The sequence below is a fragment of the Festucalex cinctus genome, chromosome 14 (assembly GCF_051991245.1).
Source record: "Festucalex cinctus isolate MCC-2025b chromosome 14, RoL_Fcin_1.0, whole genome shotgun sequence".
NCBI lineage: Eukaryota > Metazoa > Chordata > Actinopteri > Syngnathiformes > Syngnathidae > Festucalex > Festucalex cinctus.
In genome coordinates, this window is record NC_135424.1 from 13,565,970 (window position 1) to 13,592,647 (window position 26,678).

Here is a 26,678-nt window from a genome sequence, read left to right on the forward strand (position 1 = left end):
TATGATGTAATAGTTTTATAGTAGTTAACTCGTTTGCTCTCAAAAACATATAAAAACGTTCTATTTTAAATATTGCCATTGTCCCAAAAATGCATACATATTTTTTTTTTAAATGTATTTTTATGCTAGAGCAACCAGAAGGCTTTGATGCAGCCTCTGACCTAAAGAGGTTGCTTAAAGCAATGGTAGCTATTGCAAAAAAAAAACGGCCAGCAGGTGGCAGCAGAGTATAAGAGATCAACCAGGGCCATGTTGCAACAAGCTCTTTTTGCCAGTGTTTTCAACAGGTTTGTGAATAATGATGAAACTTAGCTATATTCTAATGCTAATTGCTGCAAAACAGAAAAATACAAATATATTTTTTTTCCTGATGAAAGAAGAGACTAACCTTTCTTTTTGGTAGGTTCTACAGCCAATTCTTTATAACGCGCCCTAATAAATAAACATTAAAGAAGTTGCTCTAGGGCCCTTACTTTTAAGTTAGCTCTACCTTGGTGACGTGTGATCATCTGTAAGCAGACACTAACTACAAAGAATGTGGAGGTAATATTGTACACCAGAGTTATGTTTTCTTCGGGGCTGACAAATAAACTAACAAACCATTCGCTGGCTACATGAAGCCTCATTCATTTTTCATTTAAACACCAAATGGCCATGCAGGCCTGTAAATTTCATCCTAAAAACCTACTTTGTTTATGGTCACACGCATTCAAAGACAGCTGCAGTGTCTGATGTTCGGTGGGGCTGCTGATGCTTCAAGTCAGGCAGCAGCAACAGTGCAGCGTGTCCCATCTGCTAGTGACTCTTGTGCAGCAAACCGTGAACAACATAAACTGACCAGTAATTATTAAAAAGGCTAAATCATCCAGCAGGCCAGATTTTTTTTCACAGCTGCCTGCAGGCTTGCTGTTTGACACATGTGATCGAGAGCTAAGGTGTTTATAGGGGACATTCTGGTAAGCTGATTGCAGCTTGTGGGCTTTTTCCGCTCAGTGTGTGAACACTGTGGAGGGTTGCAAAGTCTCTTGCGAGAAGCTGGAGCAAACACACGTTAAAATGAAGTACAGCAGATTGCAAAGGAACTTTACAACATTCTTATTTCAGTAATAGCATTCCTTAACGTGCAATTCATCTCAAGTCTGAGCTGTAGCGCAAAATGGAAGCTGAAAGTACGACTCCGGGATTCCATTTTATAAGTCTCAAGGGAATGCACTACAGCTACGCTGTAAAACAAGTCGAGCTGATGCGCGTAAGGTAGAATCGTGAGGTACGGTGAGGGAGCAATGTGAGAACAGAAGTAAGCATGTTTCCAGGAAGGGGGAAAAAAAATAAAATAAAACTGGGGTATTGGAATGAAGGATTTACCGAGTTTTGTTAACCAGCAGCTCGCTTTCATGGTACCATTCCAGAACAGGAGGTGGCACGGCCGTGAACTGGCAATGGAACACAGCTTCTTCATTCCTCAGAACCACCTGGTCCTCAGGAGTGACCACTGGTCGAGGAAAGCTTTTATCTAGAAAAGTGGTAGACAAACATCTTCATGATTATATCTGCAAAGGATCAAGCACTACCGCATCTTTGCACTTATTAAAAACTGCCAACAGCAGTGCAGGCCCTTCAGGTGCTGGTATGTGTCAACACCTCAGGGGCCCCCAAGTAGACTTAATTAGGTCACTGGACTTTTCATTTACCCTTGGCTTATCAGGACAATCATTTTTTTTATGGCAGCTGGAGCACATAATGGGACTGACTGTTGTATGGGAGAAAAAATCCCTATACAGTAGTCAAACTCACAATTTGATGAACCATGTAAAAGTTGTTTTTAATAACACCCTGGAATTAATTCAATACTTTTTAATAACCGTTTTAATAGCTTCTCAATAATAAAAATAAAAATTAACTAACTAGGAATCATGAGCCTCCTAAAACCCCACTTGCTGATACAACCAAATTTAAATAGAGACAACCACCGACTATCACATCAACATTGATTGCCCAACGATGGCATACTTAACCTCACCAACCAGATTGACAATTGTGATTCACTCGGGGGAGTTCTTCACATTATCAATCTGGTACTTCACTAGGCAGACCCGTTCAGAGAAGGCGGGACTTGCTTTACAATACTTCGAAGTTCGAGCTGATTGGACGATACGGCATCTTTGCGCGTTTGTTTTGACCAATCAAGGCAACGGATGATAATTCTGTCTTCTGTCTCGTTTTGGGGGAGGGGTTAGCGCAAACATCTTTACCAAATAAAAATGCACGCAGCGCCACTGGCTGTTCAAATTTAGCATCGAAACGGTGAATAATCTTGTGAGAACAGAATTAATTGCAGCGTCCATTTGTCTGTAAATTTTGTTTGTTCCCCACCCCCAACCATCGGCTATTGGATTCGTCCCGCCCTAAACAACACCTGATTGGTCCGACTTAAAAAAGGTCGGCTGCAAACATATCAACGGGAGCGGTACATAATGTATTCTCCGGAGTTTGTGAACTTACAAATACCGCGAGAATTCATCTTGCTGGCAAGGTTAACATCCTTTTGGCCTGGACACATTTTTTGGGGGGGAAATAACATTTTCAATTTGCGATTTTCGGTGGGTTCACCTTCTCCTTTACCATAGTGGTTTGGCAACTGGAGCCCAGGGACCCATGTGGTTCCATGAGCTGTAACTTGGGAGTCTGTATCGTAAATAAATAAATAAATAAATACATTTTTGAAAAGTGTGTAATTACCTACATATGTGGACCTGTGCCCCAATAAACAAAACAAACTAAATTAGTTACACATTCCTACTTTTGCTAGTTTTGGGCCAATTAGAAATTCTGCCAAAATAAGAATCAAGGTCATTGCACAGTGTCGAGCACTGTCCAACATTTCTAGCTCTCTCACACACTTTTTGTTTGTACCTTGGGTCAAAAGGCCACATGTGGCCAAATAAATGCTTTGCAAAGAATACAGTAAATGGGTACCATGACTTTGTCAATGTTTAAAGCAATTGATTCCACTCATGTCTATTTCGTAATGTGAATTAAACTCACTAGTTCGCCTACAGCACATAATATACACTTGGCCCACCCAAGAACTTCATGGCAAGACTGACTTGATTGAAAATGTGCTCAAATCTGTCAAAGGCGCCTCAAAGTGAAACCCGATGGCAGTAGTAAGGGTGGTTATAGAGTAATTGGAAACTCAACAATTATCCATCCTCCACCCAGGTGCTAACATTACGTGTGCATGTGTGTGTTGCAGGTGGCTAATTAGTGTGATGCAGGCATCAGGTTTCCCAGACAGATGCTGAATGTACTGTACTTCTTCTCTCTGTGGTGTACTGGAGATAACACAAGTGTCACACAAACACACACAATTGAGAAAAATTATGACAAGAGCAAGCAGAAATACAAATACACTCATGACGCATAACAGTATACATAAGCGTTTTTTTTTTTGTTTTTTTTTAAACAGTACAGTTTTAGCCTGCTTATGTTAGTCTGCTCCAATGTCATTGATTCTCCGCATTAACAGTGTGCCTCTTAGCTTTATTTAATTGCATGAAAGCAAGTCAGCAAACTATGTGAACCTTTGTACAAACTGGATGTGAAGCTCACCTATTATATTGAGAGTGAAGTTACTGTTGCTGCAGACGTGGCCCGCTGCGTTCCTGGCGCAACAGTAGAACAGACCGTTGTCATCTGGAGTTGCGCTCTTGATTGTGAGTGTCCTCTCCTTGTTGTTGATCTGATGGCTCTTCTCAGTCAGTTTCACACCGTCTTTAAACCACTGGCTGGTCGGCCTGAGAGGAGGACGTGAAACAGGGATGAGGTGAACAGGAACACACAAAAAAAGGTACATGAGGCAATGACAGAAGGAACTTCTTTTCGTCATGTACCATCCTTGGTAGGTGAGACTCACCGTGGGTGTCCGTCAATGTGACAGCGAAGCGTGACGGGGGCTGAGCTCTCAATTTCCCCTTCTGAGACGGGCTCCTTTAATGTTACGCCGCCACTTTCTAACCCTGCGGCGGCAAAAAAACAAAAACAAAGATTTCAAGCGGGGGGTTGGACAGACAAGAAGTGTTAAAGTGATTGTCAGGATAATACATTGAGTTCAATTGTCAGCTATTCATTGTCATGGGATGTGTATGACACAATGGGCAAACAACAATAATAACAGAATGGATAACTACAGCCAATGCAATGTTGAAATCATTGATCTACATTGGCTGTAATTCCTTCAAACTTGTCAACACAACAAGAAGGCAAAAATTATCATTCGGTATCTAAAAAGCTACAATGGAATGTCACTGGATAAGTCCAACATAGAAGTCAAAACAGGGGTAATTTATTATTTACCTCTCCCTATAGTCAATTATCAAAATACAAATTTTTATACTTGCCATTGAGTTTTTCATGTTCTTTGAAAAGTTAGCTACAATAAAATCCATATTGACTTCGACCTTGAGGCAAACAAGTTTCAGACAGCAAAGGGAGCACTGAAAGCCATAGCTGAGTGTCGTGAAACCTGATCTATTGTGTCACAGATCAAAGTGAACATTGCGGATGGAAAAGAAATCAATCCCCAGTTCCACCTGAATGCACCATGTGGAAAAACCTGGAGTTTTACCTAGTACGGCTGAACAATTCATCTTTTTTTTTTTTTTTTTTATATTTAACAATTCCAGACAATACGATTAAATGATTGCCAAAGCTTTGTTTTTTGCAGTGCCCCTGACATACCCATAATCTTTTGTATCAACTATTTCACACATGAATGCCATCTCCCTCCTCTCCCACCACACTTATCAATCTTAAGTGGCATGCTACTTTATTTGGCTCTTTAAATTTGAGACAGCGCAAGTAAAATTTTCACGACTTGTCACCAGTATGATGAGTAAAATTGCTGATTAAAAAAAACAACACTTGAATATTTTTTGTTTCTGACAAACTTCTGATCCATTCTTCAGCCCATTTATCGGTTATATAGGGACAATGAGAGGAGTCAATATTTACTTCCCAAGTTGACTAAGGCCTGTTACATGCAAATTAGTGTCACAGTATTACACATAATTGCATATTGCACATGTATGACAGAAAGTAGCTCTTGCTTTAGCTTTAGCCACATATACACACTTTACACATGAACATTACATTCAATGTAATTGTGCTTCATTGTATATTTGTATACAAGTTTCTATGTTGCTGACATTTAGCAGCCGTCACTGTTTGTATCATCTATTAAATATGCATGGCATCACCTGAGACAGCAGTGGAGAGGCAGATTGCCGACAAAGGGCAGAGGAGGCGCTAGAGGGAGAACTGTCAATATGAATATGCTCTCGTTGAATAGCCTAAACCCACCTTATCTCAGAGCCAGACAGTAATCCTTAGACGACTAAAAAAAATAGTTCATATCTCACTGAGGTTTACGTACGTTTGTTTGTGCGCATCTGTCAAGGACGTGTGTGCACACAGCGATGAGTGAGATGCAGCCCACGCTACAGTAAGAAAGGGGAATTATACAAGTGCCCTCAAGCGTGCTTGTTGTGTGCGCATGTCTGAAAGTCTTTGACAACTATGCTAATTGTGTGGCTCAGTCAAGGTTGCGCCAGTGAAGAGGAGCAAGGTGAAGGCTACAAAAACCTCAGGCCAGACACACTGAACTTTCAATGCAATGACTATCATCAGAGTTGAACCTTGTTTGCAAATAGACAGTTGTTTAAACCTGCCCAAAACAACAAGTGCTATACAGTATATGAGCTTCTAACACTTTCCTATGAGTCACTGTTTATTTTTCCACAATGACTAAATAAAGTGGCTCAACCAACAGCCTTAAGAGACCAGATTGAATTTGTTTCCCATATTTAAATTTGCTTCAATTGATCCTACAAGGTTTGCAAAGCACTTTATTGTCCGAAACTTTATTTTGAAGACCTAAGTCCAACCACTAATTGATTGTTGTGTTCCAAGACTGTCATCCTATAAAGACAAATGTGCAGCAAGTGTGTCAGTGTGCATGTAGAGGAATCATGACCCACCATTGACCTCTAAATACAGAAAGACATTCATATTCACAATCACAATAAACCATTGACACATTGGGCCTCATTTCAGCCGCTATCTTATTTTGTTCTAGCTTGAACTAGATTTCGTGACACTTGCACATTCTAACACTTAAGTCCTTAGCTCAGGTTTCTCCAGCTGTCCACTTGACAAACAGAAGGCAGTCTTTCATAACCTATTAAGACGGACACATACTTGCTCATAATCTGCCCCAGAATGCATGACTAAGTGTCTGAGTGAGTGTGCGCCTGCATTGCCTTAAACGCCATAATTAAGGGTGTATAATTACGATTACGTCGGAGGAGGAACAGGAAGCCAGAACAACTGAATGATAAGAGATCAATTGAGACGCCATTATCGTTAAGGCGGGAGTGTGTGCGTGAGCTCGTTCGTTGCCGTCTTCTGAAAGAGGAATGGCAGATTGTGTTACACAGGCAATGTATTCTGGGCTTTTTATTTGACTGGCAGTACCATATGTTTATGTAAATGCAGGTTGGACTCGTGCTGCGAAATGGATAGATAAATAAAAAATGAAGACGGCCAGGGAAAAGTGAAGTGTCAGATTTGATAAGCTGTGCTTGACAAAGGCCAACAGGCCGACGCTTCAATTTCGACTCGGGGAGATGATGCCGCTGTCACATGGTGGTGCACAGGTGTGAGGCTGATGAGCAGCTGCAGTTTGCCAGCCCATGTGAAAATGTTAAACCAAAAAAAGTGAGGATGGATTGGATGGACAAGATGACAGCTAGATGTCTTAATAGCACAGCTCCTAATAAAAAGTGATGAGCACAAGTTGGCGGGCGAAATGTCGCCTGCACGACCAACAAACACGCTGACAAAAGGCGACGCATGGCCCCGACGCTTCTGATGGATGCGGTCTCGCCATGGAGACCCAATGACCAGGCAGGTCAAAGGGACGAAGGGGGGGCTGAACCCCTATTAGTGAACACAGAGGGGGATAATTACTCTGATTAACTCTTGAACTGGCAGGATTTGCTTTACCTCCATTGAGAACAAGATAAATTAACTCTCTCCCTCTCACCAGAGGCCCGGGTGGGGGAGTCGGGGGATAAAAACCTACAGTGGTACAGTACATGTAGACCACCCTGCCCCTCCCCCTTAACTCATATTTACTACTATGCACGCAATGTAGCACACACATGAGTGAACAGTCTAGCAGAATTAGAGCCAGAGGGGGTCTTTAAAAGCTGCGTGTGGCTTTATCACCCGTTAAATGTATGTTGGGGAAATATGAGAGCATTTGTCATAACATGGTCTGTTCTATGTAAAGCGATCCACAGAGAGAAGCCAACCTGCATAACTTGACAGAGACAAATGAGTTGATACACAAAAACAAGCATGGCACACAAATTAATGCTGGAGGACTTAATACTGAAAGCTACTTTATTACTGATTTAGCGATACGAACAAGGGAACATCTGCATTTCAACACACTAATAAGATATAGTATTTCGTAAAGTTATCAGGAACACACACACTGATTCATATTGTAATAGTTATCTTGCATGAAGTTGTACAGGCTCGATTTTCACAATTTTGAATCGTCAATTCACATACTTAGTTTTTTTTAAAAATAATAATATGTTGTATGAGCCCCATTGTCTAAACAAGAATACTGCATTTGTGAAGTATAAGTTAAACAGTAAAATCCAACCGTATTTATCCATCTCTTTGGGGCATTTTGCCACTTGCTGTCCACTGAAAATGACATCACAGTTGCTCAGGTAATGACCAATCATGGCTCGACTGTTTTCTGAGTTTGATCCTGCGACGTTCGCCAGCTGAACCGTGATTGGTCGTTGCTTGAGCACTGAGCAACTGCAAGTGGCAAAATGGCCGCCGACTGAGATGTATAAAAATAGGCGGATTTTGCTGCTTTATTACTAGTGGGGCTGTATACAACATATTATTGGAAAGAATATGGGTCCGGTTTACAACCCAAAACACATTTATTTTTACTTTACATGGTCTGTAAGTCGACTGGTGGTTGACCAGCTTCCTCGAACAGCACTATTACTCTTCACACATCACTTCAATGCAAATCTTGTCGGTCAAAACCTAACAAGATTTACAATGAATGAATTAATGTTGTATCAATGACATGTATTCTCATTAATCTAATGTCAACAATGAATTTAAAATGTTCACGTAAAAGGCTAACCAGTCGTGTAAATAATAAATATCATTGAAGAATGACTCTAAGCCAGCAATGTGCAGCTACTGCGGTGCAATGTCACATCAGTGGTTTGGCCTCCAACATACATAACAGTCGTCATGATGCTCTTAAAAAAATGGTGGTGTTCGTATATAAGATCAATATTTATAAATAGTCACGTGTTTCAAAAATGGAAGTAGTATTTCTTAGTGGCATTTTTAGTGAAAACTCTTGTCTGTGTCTGGAAACTGCAAAAAAAAAAAAAAAAAGCAACATTCTGTGGCAGTATAACTATGGATGGCACTTAACGTCCCACATAATCTATGCACCACTGCCCCATCTACGTCAAACTAAAAGAATGATATTGACCAAGTGTTTTAGTGAACTGGGTGGGCTTTTTAACGTTGCACATTTATTTACAGTATGCGAGTAATGCACTTCTTTGTTCAAAAGGGATTACACTCGTCTATAAACAAGTGGGGCTGACAAGCTGCTGACTAAAGTGTCACAGAGTTTCATGTCTGACTTGTTTGCTGAGCTTTATTAACACACTTGATCATCTTTAATTGCAACACATTAAAGATACTTCTTTAACAGAACTAATTGATCCTAAGTTTTGGCAATGAAGCAGTGCACTTCACATCTCACGCCACAAATATCTGCTAGTGAAGATGCAATAGAAGGAAAAAAAGAGGTGTTTTCAATGTAAGGTTGAGAGCCTGTCCTGAAATGGAACACTTACATTTGATATTGAAGGAGGCGTTGGTGGAGTGGCGCACCTCTGCCAAGACTGTGTTTTGTGCCACACACTCAAAATTTCCTGCGTCCAGTCGGCGGTCCACAGTGATAAACTTGAGATTGCTGCCCTCCTGGTAGCGCCTCTCGTCGTTTTCCAGCGGCTGGCCATTGTGGAGCCAACGGTAATTGACGTCGGTGGGATCGTTGACCTCACAGCGGAGCATGGCGCTCCGGCCATGCAGGGCATCCTGAGACTTGGGCTCCCTGGTGAACTGGATGCCAGCAGCCTGGATGGATAAAACTGAGAGGAAGAAAGAGGGACAATAAATAACAGCGACAATTTGTGTGAGAACACAGTGGTTCTAAATCTTATAGGAGGTACTGTACCCTAACAGTTTCCTATGTACATTCACCGAAGACGATTGCAAAATAAAATGATTATTTTTTTCCCAAATTCAAGACATAGCTGGTTGTGCTGGACTAGAATTGCTCAACCTGGCATTGCAAATCAGGCATTTAGGACACACACTCCCATCACTCAACTCAACCAACTCTATATAGAGTACTTTAAAAGAACCACCGTTGTTTTCTTGGGGCAGCAGACGCAGTGCAAACAGCAGAGGCCCCAGAATCCAACCCTGTGGTATACCATATGTTCCCGTTAACCATGTGAATTCATACAGCACCTAATTCACTGCAACGCAGATAGGCCAAGCAATGTAACGTGATCACTAGGGATGTAACGATATCCAAACATCATGATATGATATTATCACGATATGAAGGTCATGATACGATAATTATCACGATATTGTGGGAGCATTGGCGATTTAAAAAAATATTACAATATTGTAAAAAAAAAAAAAAAAGAGCTCATACTAAAAAAAAAAAAAAAAAAAAAAAAAAGCACACAATGATCGATTCACGAGAAAATTAGGTTCCCCTTCATCTGACAATTAGCATAGATTTTAAACATAGGCCAAAACATCCCTAATGAAAATTAAATTGCACTAATAAACTAGCCACTAGAGGGTGCTAGAACTGCACAAATGGAAATCAACCTGACTTTTTTTAAACAGATGTGTTCCTTTTAAATACTGTGAACATGACGACGACGATATTGTGGCAGTTTTAATATCACAATATCACGATATTGCCCTTATCGTGACATCCCTAGTGATCACCTGCAACCAATGATGACCAAATATCATTATAACACATGAGTCGGGTGTGTGTCTTGACCTCTGCCGAACCCCTGAGAGTGGCTCTGACCACAGAAGAACCACAACAAAATGTAGTTTATGAGGCTGTGTGTGTACCAAATAATGTAACCAGGCTTTTCTTGATCCCTGATTGGCTAAGTGTCAACCTCCACCACCCCATTCTAACCAGCCACTATGCGCACTCCCTTCCCCAGTCCACGGAAGAAGAAGAATCACTGGATGTTAAACACCACCAACTCACCCCGTCCTTGATAACCAGGCTTAGCAATTCTTCTACTGGAACTCTGTATGTACCAGTCACGTTCCATCAGTTTTCAATGTTAGCTCTCCAATGCGACATAAATTTGCACACATATCCTCATGCGCACTTGAATCTTTCATGATTCGTCTACCGGATCTGTGGGATACATGTTTCCGCTCTATTTAACCACATTTCACTGGAGGGAACCAAAAGACTGAACCCTCAACCAAAGCTCCAAGAACTTGATACAAGCACTATTTTCCTTGGTGGCTGTAGTGGAATTAGTTTCACTTGGAACAGAGGACATGAACTGAACAAGTCTTGCAGACAGTAAAAGGTTAGTTAAAAAAATATATATTCATCTCAACATTAAGTACAGTACAGCTGTACAATATAATGAAAAAAATTCAATGCAAGAGATGGACCTGCTTTTACAAAGATAATGCTGAACTGAGTTTCAAGATGTTTATTACTGCAATCGTAGATTGCAGTGGTGTAAAATTGCATTGCATGCGACTGAAAGATATTTCTAATATACTTGTCACCTTATTTAGCTACATATGAGAAATGAACCTAGTGTCAAGTCCAGCTGGTTTTACTTTGTTTGAACTCTAGCAGTAATCTCTCTTCGTGTTCCGACACCTACCACAATGAACCGCTATAATCCGTCACGGCAGTCCTCATCGGCAAGCTCGCATATCTGATGTCAAGTTTGTTATCATAAGGAACGCTCCAATGCTAAGAGTCGATGAAGCGTACCTCCAGCAGTGTGTGGGCGTTGTGTGTTATGAGGGAGGGATGTGTCTCCACATATTGAAAAAGTGGAGCCAAACCACAGGAGAAATCTCTCAATAATGTTAAATCAAATCGCTTGTTGAAGCCAAGGTAATACCTCAACGTTTGACCCTCACCAACATAACAGACGTCTATTCAGATCAGCACAAAGATTATACATACCTTATGGTATACAATAAACAGTATGATTCTTCCTTTTCCTATTTTCCCTTTACATATTGGAATGGCAGGAGGCACGGTGATAGAGTGGTTAGCACGTCCGCCTCCCAGTTCTGAGGACTCCGGTTCGAGTCCAGGCTCCGGCCTTTCTGGGTGGAGTTTGCATGTTCTCCCCGTGCCCGCGTGGGTCTTCTCCGGGTACTCCGGTCTCCTCCCACATTCCAAAGACATGCATGGCAGGTTAATTGGGCGCTCCGAATTGTCCCTAGGTGTGCTTGTGAGCGAGGATGGTTGTTCGTCTCTGTGTGCCCTGCGATTGGCTGGCAACCAGTCCAGGGTGTCCCCCGCCTGCTGCCCAGAGCCAGCTGGGATAGGCGCCAGCACCCCCCGCGACCCTTGTGAGGAATAAGCGGTCAAGAAAATGGATGGATGGATATTGGAATGGTATTAGGCAAAATACCAGTGTTCCAGTTTATGCACTTGCCTTAGCATTAGCTGTGACGCAATAAAAGCCCTTAAGCTACGCATTTCCGTTACACTGTTTGCTTTAAAAAGCAACAATAACTGTAGTACTTTTTTTTTTTTTTCCTGGCATTCAGGTCCGGCAGACAAGTGGGTTAATCTTTGTGGAGGTCACAGTCTAGTGGGCTTTTCTTCAGTGGCAATTTAAGTGTGGCAAGCAGATTTACAGATACCACAAGGACACCCGTTGGCAGATACTCAAGTCTATTAGCAAGATTTCTCCCCTCAAGTTGTACCATCTGTGAAGTTGCAGTTATGTTATACTTGGACTTTATAAGGCTCTCAAAAAATGTGATAAAATGTTGTGACAATAATCGGTATGTATTGTTATCTAACTAACAACATTAAAAATAGTTTTGTACATAGAACAAAAAAATAGTATAGGTTTCTAACAGTGAATTTGATCTATGTAAAATTAGGAAGAGTAAGCATCCAAACATTCATTTGAAACAGTCGTACGCCCTTGCTCGATGCCAAGCACGCTGCAGAGTTATGAAACAGCCAAGTTCCCCAAGCTAAGCCAACTTGGCAAGGTATTCATACATGCAAAACGATATTCTGTGTGCCATGTTAAAATGCAGCGGAAGAGCTGTGGAATGACATTTACTTCATACCTGTTGACGTAATATGTCTGTGTATATAAGTGAGAGTGTGTTCCTGAGTGCACAAAGGGAATGACTTCCGGGAAAAGTCCCTGTAGAGACAGGCAGCACATAGAGATGATGAGGTGTTTACGCCAACCACATGATGACTGATGAATGGGGGAGAGTGATGAGACGGAGGGAGGCACCGTCTTATCACATCAGAGAACATCTGCCAAGTTCAAATCGGGAAGAAGGACAGGCGCCATGACCTACATCTTTGAAACTCACTGAAGTCTCATAGACACCCACAAAGGCACTTCAAAAATACACCTAACTGTAAATGCATACAGAGAAGACCCCGGTATTCATTGGTGACAGAGACCAAGGACGCACAATGCAAAAATCTGTGAATGATTAACACCCATTCTGCAGTGTAAGTGAATAAAATGATTCTTTCTTTGCCTGTGCAACTAGATCGAAGCCTGTGATGTGGCTCATGCTTTCTCACTGAACACACGGTGAAAAAGGAATGTTTGGCCTGAGTGCACAGAGGGACACAAAGAGATAAGAAGCACAAACAACATTCTGACTTCTGAGGGAGCTTCAAAGTGAGGGGAGTTGAAAGGAAATTTTGAGTGATAAAGTGGAATCAAACAATTTTTTAAACATACTGAAAATGAGGTAGCGCGAGAAAAATTGTAGTCAAGCTGTCAGTCACACTGTTCGACAACAATGTCCAGATGTCTACGTTTAGCATGCAGTGGACCTGGGGAAAAATACTGTATGAAGTCAAGTCAAGTCAAGTCATCTTTATTTATATACGGCTTTCAAACAGCCGTAGCGGCCACAAAGCGCTTTACAGAAACACAATACAGTGTAATACATCTCATTTAACGTCTCATAAAACTGTCCATAGTGTCATGTGGAAAATATGACAAATCTGTATATAAAAAAAAAATATTAGATGACCATTACTAACACTCAGGCAGGGTTGCAACTAAGAGTTATTTTAATAATCAATCTGTTATTTTATTAAATTAATCAATGAATCGGTTTAGTTTTTTTTAAACAATACCTATCCCTATACCATACTTTGCTAGACACAAGTTGTCTAAAATGTTGGCAAAATTCCTCATTCCTTGAAAAAAAGCTGTTGTCAAACACGGCAGCTGAAGCAATAAGCAAGCCTTCAAAGAGTGCAATACTGCTGATCACAGCTCATTTGAGAACTGAGGCAGAAAATAGCATACAAGAACACACTTAACATGAGTAAATAAAATGCCTTATTAAAATAGAATCCATTCATTTGTGGTAAACTGATAGTAGAGTCCTAGTCCCATTGAATCAAAATAAGTCAACATGTGGTTGAGTTACAACTTAAGGATGACCACCCATGCAACTGCCCCTCCCATTTGTTTTCTTAATCTGCTGCTATGGTGACCCAAAGCCCAGAAAATTAATGGATGAGAAAATTGGCTTTGCAACTACCTAAACTGAGTGGGTACTCCTGGCTATTATAGAGATCAATAGGCACTTTCCGGGAATTGTTTACAATAATACACTAATGCACCGGTGAGAGAAGCAGGTCCTATGCAATATTCCCACCCAGTTCGATGAAGGTAACTGACAACAAAGTGGAAGGAAGGAAGTAGGTTAAAAACTGAGGGCTGATGCTGAGAGGATAAAATGTCCACGCACGGGGATTCTCCTCTTCGATTCACTGTGGCAATGACCCCATTAAGCTCGTCTTGGCTGGCTGAAATATCAGGTGGAAGTCGCCCTAAAGTCGGCTTGATGCATGAACTCACAGGATCAGCATGAGCCAATACTGAGTTCAGCGCTGGATGTTAGCAAACACTGACAGAAGTTGCTGACTTCATGTATTTGGAAGATGGATACAAACAAAATTCAATTTACAAAAAAAAAAAAAAAAAAAAAAAAAAAAAAAAAAAAAAAAAAAAAAGTATGAGTTTGCGTCAGAGGTCATAACTCAATTTCCTTGTTAAGCGGTTGATCATGTTTTTGCTTGATACTGATTCACAATTTCTGCAATGTTGTTGATCTTACAGAGTTGTGGCTGGGGAAATTTATACAGAACTTGTTTGTAGTACAGAAAATGATTCTCGCTCAATGTCCTGTGCTCATCTGACTAAAGTCCAGGGAGTAGTTGGCCCTTTGGCCCAAAGTCAGCTGGGATAGGCTCCAGTCCCATCCAGTCATGACCCTGAACAGGATAAGTAGCACAAGGAAGGGGTGGGTGGATAGATTCATTGAGTGACAAGAGACTCACTGCTCTCTTCATTGTGGAGACAATTGGAACAATGGTGATTATGGCAGGTGAGTTTCCCAGTGACAAGATGGTGCAACAGAGTCTTAGCTTCACAGAAATAAAGCATGCTGATGCATTGACTTGAATAACCACCATGGCTGTGTTCAGATGTTTATCACAAGGACAAGCCTAATCCATTAGACCACTGTTTACACCAGCGGCAGCAGTGTTAAATATCCTGTCAAGTACCAAGAATATAAATCATTCACAAAGATTTTCTGCCACTGATAATAGTGAACGACCGCCAACAATGATCATGTTTACATTTTAGACCACTCTTCAACCAGCTACAGAATCAATATCACTGGATAAAATGACAGGAAGAGACCAGACAATAGATCTTTCCTGAAATGTACAAAACAATCTGTTAGCAAATTCTAAACATAAAAAGAGCACATAATTGCACATCTTCACATCAAAATTAAAAAATCTTAAAGAGCATGATTCTGAGGCAGAGATAAACATCATCCTTTGTTTTATGCCTTTTAGGAGGTCGGACAAGGGGCTTTTACTGTGAGCACTGAACGGAAAAAAATCCTACCCAATTTTCTGCATGCACAGGAACACTAATGCACACAGCTCTGGGAACTATTCACTCTTTAAAAGCATCTGGCAGCTAGAGTGCCAGGAGCAGTGGACAGGAGTCACAAGAGTGAACTTGGTCAAGGAAGGACGCCAATTAAATTCTAAGAACAGTGATACTTCAAAAAATAATAATGAGAAGATGCTTTTTATGTAGATTTAAAAAGAAAATCATTTGATGCTTCAGAATGATCAAATCAGAAATTTAGCCTGGATGACAGCCTGGACTATATTTTCAGAGAGAAGCCACAGACCATCCGTCACTCCAGGCAAGGGCAAGTGAGTTTTCCAAATCTAAAAGGAAAACCTCAGATGAAAATTGTTGATAGCTTCATCCTCAGATAAAAGATGAATTGGAGTGGGAATGAAGGGTAACATCATGGAGGGAACTGGAGCCTACTGGCAGATCTTTCATGGCCTAACAGCACATGTGTACAGCACATTTGTGTGCGTGTGTGACAGTTGGCACTTGACAGTTACATGGTCGAAAATTCTGGTGGAAAACCCCTAAACAACAATCACAGTGTATGGCTACTCACTCATTGAGTCAACTGTATCATGGATGGATGGTTTCTTTCTTTCTTTCTCTTTCCTTCCTTCCATCCATCCATCCAGCCATCCTTTTTTGCAATTATTATGCTACTAAGTGCTTTCTTAACCACCAATCTCTCGCCAATAATACTGTAGTTTCTCCTAAGCCAAGTGTCAACATTGGGCTTGGTACTTCCAGCAAGAACCTCACAAAGAAATCACCAGAGCATGAAGCTGAAATGTAGCCCAAACACAGAGGTGAGGCGCCCTTATTTATCTTGACAGCAGAGACGTTTAACAGGACACAATCAGACCAGGCACAATGTCTTTGTCAAGCCATTGTGACCACGGTGACAGTTGGGTTTGCTATTGACGGGTCTTATTATTGACCCTTGTGGGATTCTGTCAACAAGGTTTCACTATAATGTTCAAAACAGAGACACCACTAAATCTGAGCTCAGGTATTCATACTGTTAAGTTTTATGCACCAAGTTTGAAAATATTAAAGTTAGTGACATGAAGGTACAAAAGCAGTTCATCCCCAAAAGATGCTTGGAAAAAAAAAATATATATATATATATATTTATATATATTTTTTATTTTTTTTATTTTTTTCAGTAATTGATGGCAATTAATCATTGAATAAACAGGTCACTCAAAGATAAAATCTTACTTTACACATCACACACACATTATCTAGAATTGGACGGTTGACTGAAAATGGAGTGGATCACTTGGCTGTAAAGAGCAGAGGTGCTGTTGATTCAGTCTCAACTAGGTTATAACATAAAGTAGAACGTATGAGCGAAGGCCTACATCCATTCAGACAGAATCATTCATTCATTCATCCATCCATCCATCCATCCATCCATCCATCCACTTCTTAAAGGTGGATTCAATGATGTTCTCGAAAAGTGGAAGCCAAACATCTGTTTGTCACGTTTAAAAAACTGCGCATGCGGAAGACCATCCTACCAGCTCTCCTGCTCGTCTGGAGGAAACGCCTCTCAAATGTCGCTAACATCCGAGCTCATCTTCATCAGTCTCTGCAGCCGGCCTCACTTCATACTGATGTCCTCTTGCGGCTCTCAGCCATTTTCAAAGTACGCGGTCAGCTCGGTGGAGCTACAACGATGAATGGCCGAATCCGAAGCTCACTACACGAAGCTAACTACATGCTACAAACACTCGAAGTGCGCACGTGTGGCTAGGAACAAGCACGCACGACGTCCTTAGACATATTGATTGACAGGATCGAGAAACAATCGTGAAGATGATCCACCCGGAAGACGCAGCAACAAAAATATCCTTGAACCCACCTTTAAAACCGCTTACTCCTCACAAGGGTTGCGGGGGTGAGCTCAATAAAAATAGCTATGGAACAAAAGTTTAGAAGGATTTAAAAAAAAAAAAAAAAATCATTTTGGATAGGCAGATTTTTTGACACATCTCTTGTATTGGATGTCATTATGTTTGCAAAGTTTTTATAAATCCCAGTACATCATACGGGACATGGTAAGAGCTTAGAATAGATGAATGTAGCCCAACCTTGAACAATGAAATGGTTCAAAGAAAATGTATAAAAGAACAATTCCCAGCAGCCTCAATCCAGAACATCAGTAAAAAGCTACCTGCTGGTATGATTTTAAATCTGCAGGAGGCATCGCTGTGTTCATTCCATTGCCCCTAAAAGGAAATTCAATTGAAAGAGGCCAATTTCTTAACAGTGTCCCCACTTTGCATACATGTTACAATATTTCAATCCATGCTCATATTGTGCTAGGTAATTGCCCTGGGTAAAGCGATGTGCTTCTGTGCAAAAAAAAAAGAAAAAAAAAGGCCAATCTTATTATGACAAAGCTCAACGAGAGCGCCTTTATTTTCTCCATGGTGTTCTCCTTTTTACCAATGACAGCAGGCGACGGCCTCTGTACCAAACCAAACAAAGATCCTAACTCACTTGCTTATTACCAAGCAACACTGGCATGGCAACCAGTATGCAAGATCTCCTAGTGGACCAAATCCCACACCAGTTGGCTTTGCTTTCGCTCAGAAACCATAATCTGTATGTGATCTACATTCTGGCAGATGTAGATATGCAAACCTGACACCTTGTCGTGTTTGAGATTGGATTAATTTCTCATAAAAGCTCTTGAAGTTATCTTATGACAGATGTATGTCACCACTCCAATCCCGTTTTCAAAAGGAAGAGTCTTGGCATGCCTGCACTCACTTTCGTAAAGGGCGAAGTGTTCCCACATGGTCTCCATAACGAAAATAATAAAATAAATGAATACTGATACAACAATGTGCACAGGTGGAACAGGCGTCAGTTATGAATCTCATAAGCGCAATGGGAGGCTGGTCAAGAGCATCAAAGTGTTTGTCTCCACCTACGTATATAGAAGTCAACAGGAACAAGATAGAAGATAATCATGCAAGGTTGGAATCGTACCTTTTCATCCGATTTTGCGACAAAAAAAAAAAATAAAGTGTCGCGTGGATTAATGTTTTCGCGGCAACTTGAAAAACAAGATTGCAACCTCAACCCAATGTCATTCTGTTTCTTACTGTAAGTAGAGGAGGTGGGTGCCTATGTGACAGCTGCTGCGCTTGAAGAAACATTTTATAGCTAAATGAGCACACATCGCTCATCATGTTCCCCTACTGTGTCCCTCCACACCTGCCTTTATAACTGTCAAGCTGAATGTCATAGCTAAAATACAGTTCTACTGAGGCTGACCAGATTTCAACACCCACTCATAAGAGGGCAACTGTTGAAAAACAGGCTGCCTAATTCTTCTCCATGTAGCCTTTGAATTCCGAGGACAAAAGAAGGGTAGGCACGAGGCAGGTTGAGGGGGAAAGTAGACCAAGACATTTGACAGCTTTTTATAAAGAACAACCAAATAATGGCAGTGAATAACCTTTGTGGCATGCAGAGATGTGCTCCTGAAAGGAGTCATGGGTATACCCGTGCTAGGCAAGCCTTCTGAAGCAGCCGCCATCCTCAGCACCGTTTTTGTCTGACGGTGAATTTGGAAGCAATTATTAGATTAGGCTGGATTAGGTTTTTGCTCAGGTCAGGAAGACTGGGATGTGGTCTGTCTCTTAGGGTCTCAAAAACCTGGCACTAATCTGATAATGAGACTTTTTAGTGGGAACACAGAAAAGAAAGGCTACTATTCCTCCTAGTCTAAATTTTCTCAACACAAAAGGTCTACACAAACATGAAAGCCAACTGTGAGGCTGTTTATTCAACTAAGTGTTCAAACTATCCAGAAAATGGCCTGAGAAAAACTTAACAGAGAGTTTGGTATAAAACATAATATAAACCACAGTAATGTGGAACATCTGGAGTTTCCAAGATTACGAGCCAACGGTGGGAGATTAATCTGTAGTGGAACAGAGACGTTCTGCCATTTGCACCCAGGCAAAACGCACAAGCCTGATAGATGTAAGTTAATTGTCTTTTTTGTTCATTTGTTGTATTGTTTATCACCATTTTGCATGTCATATGCAACCAATAAAAATATGGTTTAAGAAAATTATCCCTTCTAGAAGTATGATATGGGGATAAACAACCTCTTTAAACAGTGGTCCCCCGCACAACCCAACAGGGCTTACAGCCATCGAGCTTGGCAATGCGTGTCCAGAGTCTTTTTCCCTGTCATTAAAAGACTTCATGAATGAAGTCAAGTCTCTGGCTGGAGAAGCATATGGCTGAAAGGTTTTTGGCTTTCAGTGCTGCTCTGTTCTCTGCAGGCGGTGCTGGCTGATACCTGCACCGACAGTACCTCAGTTATGTCCAAGCATGAGTGCTAATGAAGAATGAGCAAAGTGTGTTATGGGCAGGGGAGTGGGCTAAGATGAGAATTAAGATAAGGCATAATGGATGGACGGTTCCATACGTTCCACCAGTTTAAAAAAGATAAATAAATAAATCATAATATAATTAAGAAAAAAAAAAAGCACAATTCTGACGGTAATGGAAACACACCTAATGACATGTCAAACCTTTTTAAATATACCAAAGCAATTGTGAGCATCTTCCCCACAATGCCCTTGACACACACAGTGAAAGCTAGGCAATACACATGGGTGCCAGGCAGCCTCTTTAGTACCTTTCTTACCCACTTAATCCAACTCACACATGCACTGATGTTGATGCTGGCAGGGGCTAATGTGACAAACCTGGCATCCAGGTTGTTTCCATGCAGCTCTTGGTTTACTACACTTTGCTTTCAGAATTTGGACAACTGAGTGAGTTGCCCGGAGTCACCAGTGCTTGTGAATGTCACACCTTTTTTAGCAGCAATATTTCATAACAAAAGCCTACTGTATATACAAATCCTGTGATAGTGAACCTCATTGGTATGGAAGTACCTTTGTGATTTAGGTGTCGGTCAAATTTGGCTGATGTCGGATTGGTATCTTAGAGATAGCTGGTTGTGCTGCAATGGAAGAATTCTAACATTTTCGACGCCTCTGATTATTTGAATAACAGTGGTAGGAGCAGGATGTAGCAGACCCCCTAACGTGCCTTAGTAATTACCTTTGAAAGCTGTTTGTATTAGCATACAGAGAGCAGTATGCACTCCACATATGAGTGGAGAAGGTAAAAAATATAAAAGTAAAAATAGAAATAAATATAAAATAAAAAATGAAAAGAAACAGTTTGCTATTTCCATCAAAATATTCTTGAAAAATCTGATTTAAAGTTACAAGGAAATATAGTCAGGGTGCGTAATTCAATAACTATGGTGAAGAGTATATTATCATCAACAATTATACAAGCACTTCTAGATTCTGTTACTTGGCAACATGTGCCACTTGTCGCGTTTCCACCCACTAAAAGCTAGAAATGAACACGACCAAGGTGATTATGTTGCCTTGCCGAACAATTGACCTCTCCACAAGACGCGTAAGGAAGGTGTTTTTAAATTGCAGCAGATGATATGTATCTAGTGGAGGAAAGCTCAATATAAAAAGGGCTGTCGGACAGAAATTGAAAATTTGGTCCACCTGGTAACCTGGTGACACCTACAACATGCCAAAATTGCAATATAATAAGCAACATGGTTGTAAGTCAGCATTTTAATTATCTAACCAGAAAAGCCTACCCTCTACAGTGGCTCTCTTTGCTCTTACTTATGTCAGTAGTTTCTTCTAAACAGCCCTCATCGGTGCAATGGGTTTTATGTATGCGAGTACTGCGAGTGGCATTTAACAGAAGGTCAAGTATCTGACATTAAATTGAAATATTTCTTCTTTCACATTGGTGCCCTTGGTAACTGTCATAAGCATCTATATTTATAAAATGGTCAAGCAGATGACTCCTGTGTGTTTCTAGTCTAAAGATTTGCAAATATTTTCCTAGAAAATATAATAGGACATAAAGTTAAGTGTTTTGCAAGACATTATCTCTTCTAAAGTTAAAAATAAATAAATAAAAATAATTGTAGGAATGTCTGTGGTCCAGTAAATTTACTGTACCCCAATACAGTGTAAATTTCAAGACAGTCAGAAATCTGTCTGGAAATTTTAGAACCAAGTCTGTCAACTGCTTTCTTTAAAAAGAAGGGGCAAAAATAAATGTAAAACTATCCCCTCCCATTCTACACCTACTAACACTAATCATATTCCAGGAATTTATGAAATGAGGACTGTATTGTAAAAGGATGCATTCACACATCAGTAACAACATACAGGCTTCCTGTCTTCATAAATGTAGACAAGACTGGAAAGCGTTGAAGCCTGACTGACACAATGACCTCCCTCTGAGTATGCTGTCAGTCACATTCTGGGAAGAGACCTCTCACTGCAGGAGACGGCGCAACCCCTCTGAGACGTCACGAAATGACACCTGTGAATACTAACTCGATGAGTGGGCAGCAGCTGTTATAAGTTGCTGCCTCAAATGTTAAGGGACACGAAAGAGACGACTATGGAAGTAAAATGGAAAAGTGACAAAATGTGTGTTTGCCTGGGGGGAATAAAAGGAGCGACTGTCAAACTAAGCTACCCCCATCCCCACAACTAATTATCTGGAAATGAACTGGAGCCCACCCCCTCTTTCTGTAGGATCCACCCATCTACGTATATAGGAGTTTAACTGCCGTTTTGCCCCTCTACCTCGTCCAAGACCACTATGATGTTGTCAGTCCAAAATCATTCACTTTGGCTACCTCAGAGGGTGGAGAACGGGATTTTAAAGAGTCTGGCATCAAAGTAGCCTTTGTCCAAGAAAGGGCAAATGTATGTAACTTACCTTCAGCAAATTACTTGTATAGAAACAACAACCTATTAACAGTGAAGATTTATTTTTATTTTTTTAATCAAGAGCAGAGTAATTTTTTTGTCTGCTTTGCATGTTTATTTCAGCGTACACTGCACTAGGTAACTTCAAAATACAAAAAGTGTACAACAGTATAAAGTATGCAAACAATTTCATCAATTTTTCCAGAATTATTTTAAAAGGGTCTTGGTTATATCATTGTGAATAATGATGAAAAGATGTTGGACTGGGTTAATAAAAAACATACCAGTTGAACATTGCATTCAAATATGAACAGCCAAATCTGGGCAGCAACAAGGTGATGAGGGCATTCACAAAAGGTTTCACTGGTTTAATAGAGGATAATGTAAATATATTTAAGCTTACCTTTAAAACAAGATGTGTTGGTCACGTCCAGGCAAACATAAAAAAAAGGATAGAGAACACGAACATTAGCAATTGTTTAAATATCAGCAGACTTACTGGCACAAGGTGGTGTTTTTTTTTTTTTTTTTGCTAACATAAAAACTCATTTTATTTTTTAAATTAAAGTTTCATCTCGCTTAATGTCTACTTTCAATTTGTCGCAAAAAAAATCAAATAAAATTGTGACCATGATGGATTTAAGATTATCTATTGGGAGTTAAAAAAAGAAATAGAAATAAATCTTTTTTTCTTTTTTTTTTTGCCTGACTGGTCTCCCTATTACCGTCGTACTGTTACGGGCTCATCTTGGCTTTGTTGATGCACGGGAGAGACGGGGAAAGTGCATTGCAAAAAAAGGTAGCAGGACCACTGTTGATATTCTAAATGTCTTAACCACAAGACCTCTGCCACCATGTGAGAGCTGGCCATGCTGCTCACCCTGTGAACCTCACTGACATCCTCAGAACACCCTGCTTCAGTGCCGGTAAAATAGACACAGTGGCCTATTTATAAGGAGGATTAAGAAAAGAAAAAGTCAGCAGGGGGGGCTTTCTATCTCTGCCAACACTCCCAGCCCAAGGGGGAGAGCCCATTACTAGCACAAAACAGCACATACATGTAGCCTGACGTGATCAGGGGCTCAAACACAGAGCCCTCAGAGATGAACATTTGCAAAGAACAATGTTGGGAGGTACATGCATTTTGTGTAAGACGGCGGCGTAAAGAAAATGCTGAAGGTAACACCATCCCAAAAGTGGCTTCTGGGCACTGTGACATCATTGGAACACTGAGATGAAACACAAAAGATACTAGGAGTGTGTGGGGTGACATGTTCCAAGTTATATTGCAACTCGGGCCATAAAAGGTAAAAGATTAGAAATGGCTGTCTTCTTTCAGAACTACTTTTAACATTGGTGTCCAGGGGGACAAGCAGTTTCACAGTTTTTGTTTTTGTTTTTGTTTTTTACAAACTAGGAGTATAAACTGTGGCCTGATATCTGTAGATAAAACTACTTGAATCCTGCTATGATTACATCTGATCTTGGTCTTTAAAATCGAAAGAAAACCCACCATGTTGCGACCACCATAAGCAATAATTACGATACTTATCTATAAGTTACAATTAAATAGCAGATGTGCACCATTGCAGATCAATGGTGCCTTCTGACAGAAATTTAACCTCAGGCTTCAGACACACTTACATGTCTTCAACCATCAGAATGTTCCATTTCTCAGCAGACAATCAATGCATTAAAAGCAAAACACTATTAGATCAACTTACACTGTAAAACAGGCGTATATCTGTGTAATATCACTCCACCCTCGCCAACAAGGCTTCCAGTAACACTGATCTGTCTACCCATCTGGTCAAGACCCTTGAGCCAGACTAATAGCCATGCTTTGGTCTACTCACTGCTTACTGTATGCGCCAATCGTATTGAATAAAAGGTGGGATGGAAGAGGCATCTAAAGCACCCTGCGTATTATCATGTATTTCTGTCTACGCTGACAGCATCTACCTGCCATTTCCATGGCAACCACAGAAAGTCAGTGACCATCCCTCCTGGGATACGATGGCAAAGGTCAATTAAGTATAATTTATTTTTGCTGGCGTAAGTGATGATCTTCGTATCTTCAAGTGGCCGTTCCCACAGTGTGCACACCCTTGAAAGGCAGAGCTATTTCACCCCTATTATCCACCGGCATATGCTTTGGGTTGTTGTAGATAATGTGTATGTAAAAGCAAGAATTCCAGTAGATTTGTTGCAACTGTTTGTGCCCAATTCTGAAAAAAAAGAAGGAAGTTATTATTCAAAAGATAATTGGGAAAAATGCTTGGCCTCAATCCCATCAAAGGCACTGATGATTCTTTTACTCTTTTTGTGACAGTAGCTCCATTAGGTCAAGTTAACCTAAATACAACCTGAAAATGAAAACCTCACCTATCACAATCACATCACAAGAAATTGAAGCCAATATCCATCTTGAGGTTTGTAAAGTGTCTAACAACGAAGCATTAACCGACCCAGAAGCTACACTCCAGGGGTTAAAGGCTATGGTGTCTGAAGGCCAACAGTGAGATGGTTTGATGCCATGGGAATGTTAAGGATTCATTTAACAAAGCTGCAGCACTAAACTGACTTAAGCCCCCAAGCCAAGGCAGGAAATGAGGGGGTGACCAGTTTTCATGTCTTGTTAAAACAGCGGCCCTTTTAAGTGTTTGTCAAGACAAAATCAAAATCGGTACAAACATGCCAGTACAACTTACAATGAAATATGTCAAACTCAGGAGATACTATACACCTAATTGAGGCAAATGACATTTACTGAAGAGTTATTTAGATGCTATCGGTGGCCCATGTCTTTGTGCTAAGGGGATTAGCACCAGTGTGCCCAGTGCTGAAAGGCGCCTTTGTGCCTTCAATCTTTCGCGAGATGCTAGTGAGGTTCAGATGCCTGTGTGGAGGGTGTCAGTTATCAGGGATCCTGCCATGCCTTGCTAATCTCTGGCTCTGCAGAGCTCCTGAAACTTGGCCAGTCCGTTTCTATGCCAGCCTCAAGAGTTTGCTCAAAGTAGGGGGACAATGATAGGTATTCACTGTGAAAGCCAGTGGACCAGCAAGACGCTCTATTTGAGGGAGCACTGAGTTGGAGGGCACAACCACAACTGCTTTAGCCACTCTATGGATCTTCTAAATTGGTATATTTATGCTCCAAGTTGGAGGCACGCCCCGGCAACATGACTGGGATCATTCTTTTGGGATGTAAAACAACCATTTCCAAGATGCCTTGCAGAGAGAACATTCAATTAAGCTTTCTCACTGCTGTAGACGCTCCATCCTCGTCGTTTTTGGCCACACCAAAGTTGACCCGGAACGACATCAACCCATTTAAAACAAACAAAAAAAAAACAAAAAAAAAAAGCGCCCTCTCACAAAAAAAATACAAATAAAAACAAATAAATAAATAAATAAATGCAAACGGTCTTGGGACTTCGGCAATTTGTTTTAGGAAGGTGATGATAATCAAAAAAGAAAGCAAAGAAAAAGTAATAGAAATCTTATCTGGCCATACAATGACAGTTTCGAAGTGGAAATGAATTTCAGGTTCAGAAACGTTAAAGAAAAACAAACAAAACAAAAAAACCACACACTTTTACAGTGTGTCAAAAACTGTTTCTGCCCTAAATAAATGAATAAAAAAAAATACAGAAAAACCCTTTCATAAAACTTTTTAAACACAGTAATAGGTATTGCAATTATATGTAAACATCGTTCCAGAATTAATGCAGAATTTCTGCAGGGTACACTAGTTAATGAAAAAGTAGGTCACAGAAACACAGAACAATGCATTCACCAAATATGAGAACTGCTTCACCCTCCCATCCCTTCAGAAGTCAGATGCTTTAATTAAATGTAGATGAGAAGGAGAAAGAAAAGATAAGCAGCAACGTTAATTAACAACTTGTTATGCTTGCTGATGAAGATTAAGATTTGGGATTAATGGCTTAGCGCAGCTAAATGAAAAGAGCATTTTTTAAAAATGTTGAATTCATTTGTGTCTTGTTTTCTCTACAGTGTGGTCTTCAGGGTGGGAGAAGACCCGCTTTCCACTCCACTGGAAAACAGACATGTTGAGGGGCAAATTGTAAATGCTTGGCTGCAGAACTTCACAGAGCGGCATCACATCTCCTCCTCAGGTGTCCTGTTGTTTTGCTGGCCAGGTTCAGTGGCCGGGACGACCCTTTGCGATGTGATGTGGACACACACAATCTACCCCTTTTAAAGTAACAAAGAACTGAGAGATTGTTGTCTGGTATTTGTGATAGCAAAGGTTTTTTTTTTTTTTTTTTAGCTCAAGTCCCAACTTAACGTCACATTCAAAGGCGCACGACATAAATAATTAAGACATTAAGACGTATTTCAGGAACAATGAGGACACGTTCACCCACATCAAACAATAGAAGACACGTTTATTAAAGTGCTTGACAGAAGCACAGTAATGACAAAACTTATTGGCTTTGACAGCACT

General features: G+C 40.6%; 1 protein-coding gene across 1 annotated transcript in view; it reads right to left on the reverse strand.

The window, feature by feature from the left end:
* The window catches only part of ptk7b (protein tyrosine kinase 7b), a 57,427-nt gene that overhangs the window by 12,039 nt on the left and 18,710 nt on the right, over positions 1 to 26,678 (reverse strand). Inside the window, exons 3-6 of the mRNA XM_077496037.1 lie at positions 8,982 to 9,278; positions 3,917 to 4,019; positions 3,613 to 3,797; positions 1,366 to 1,513 (exon numbers count right to left, since the gene is read on the reverse strand). Coding sequence (XP_077352163.1) covers positions 1,366 to 1,513; positions 3,613 to 3,797; positions 3,917 to 4,019; positions 8,982 to 9,278 — 733 coding nt within the window. The remainder of the gene's footprint in view (positions 1 to 1,365; positions 1,514 to 3,612; positions 3,798 to 3,916; positions 4,020 to 8,981; positions 9,279 to 26,678) is intronic.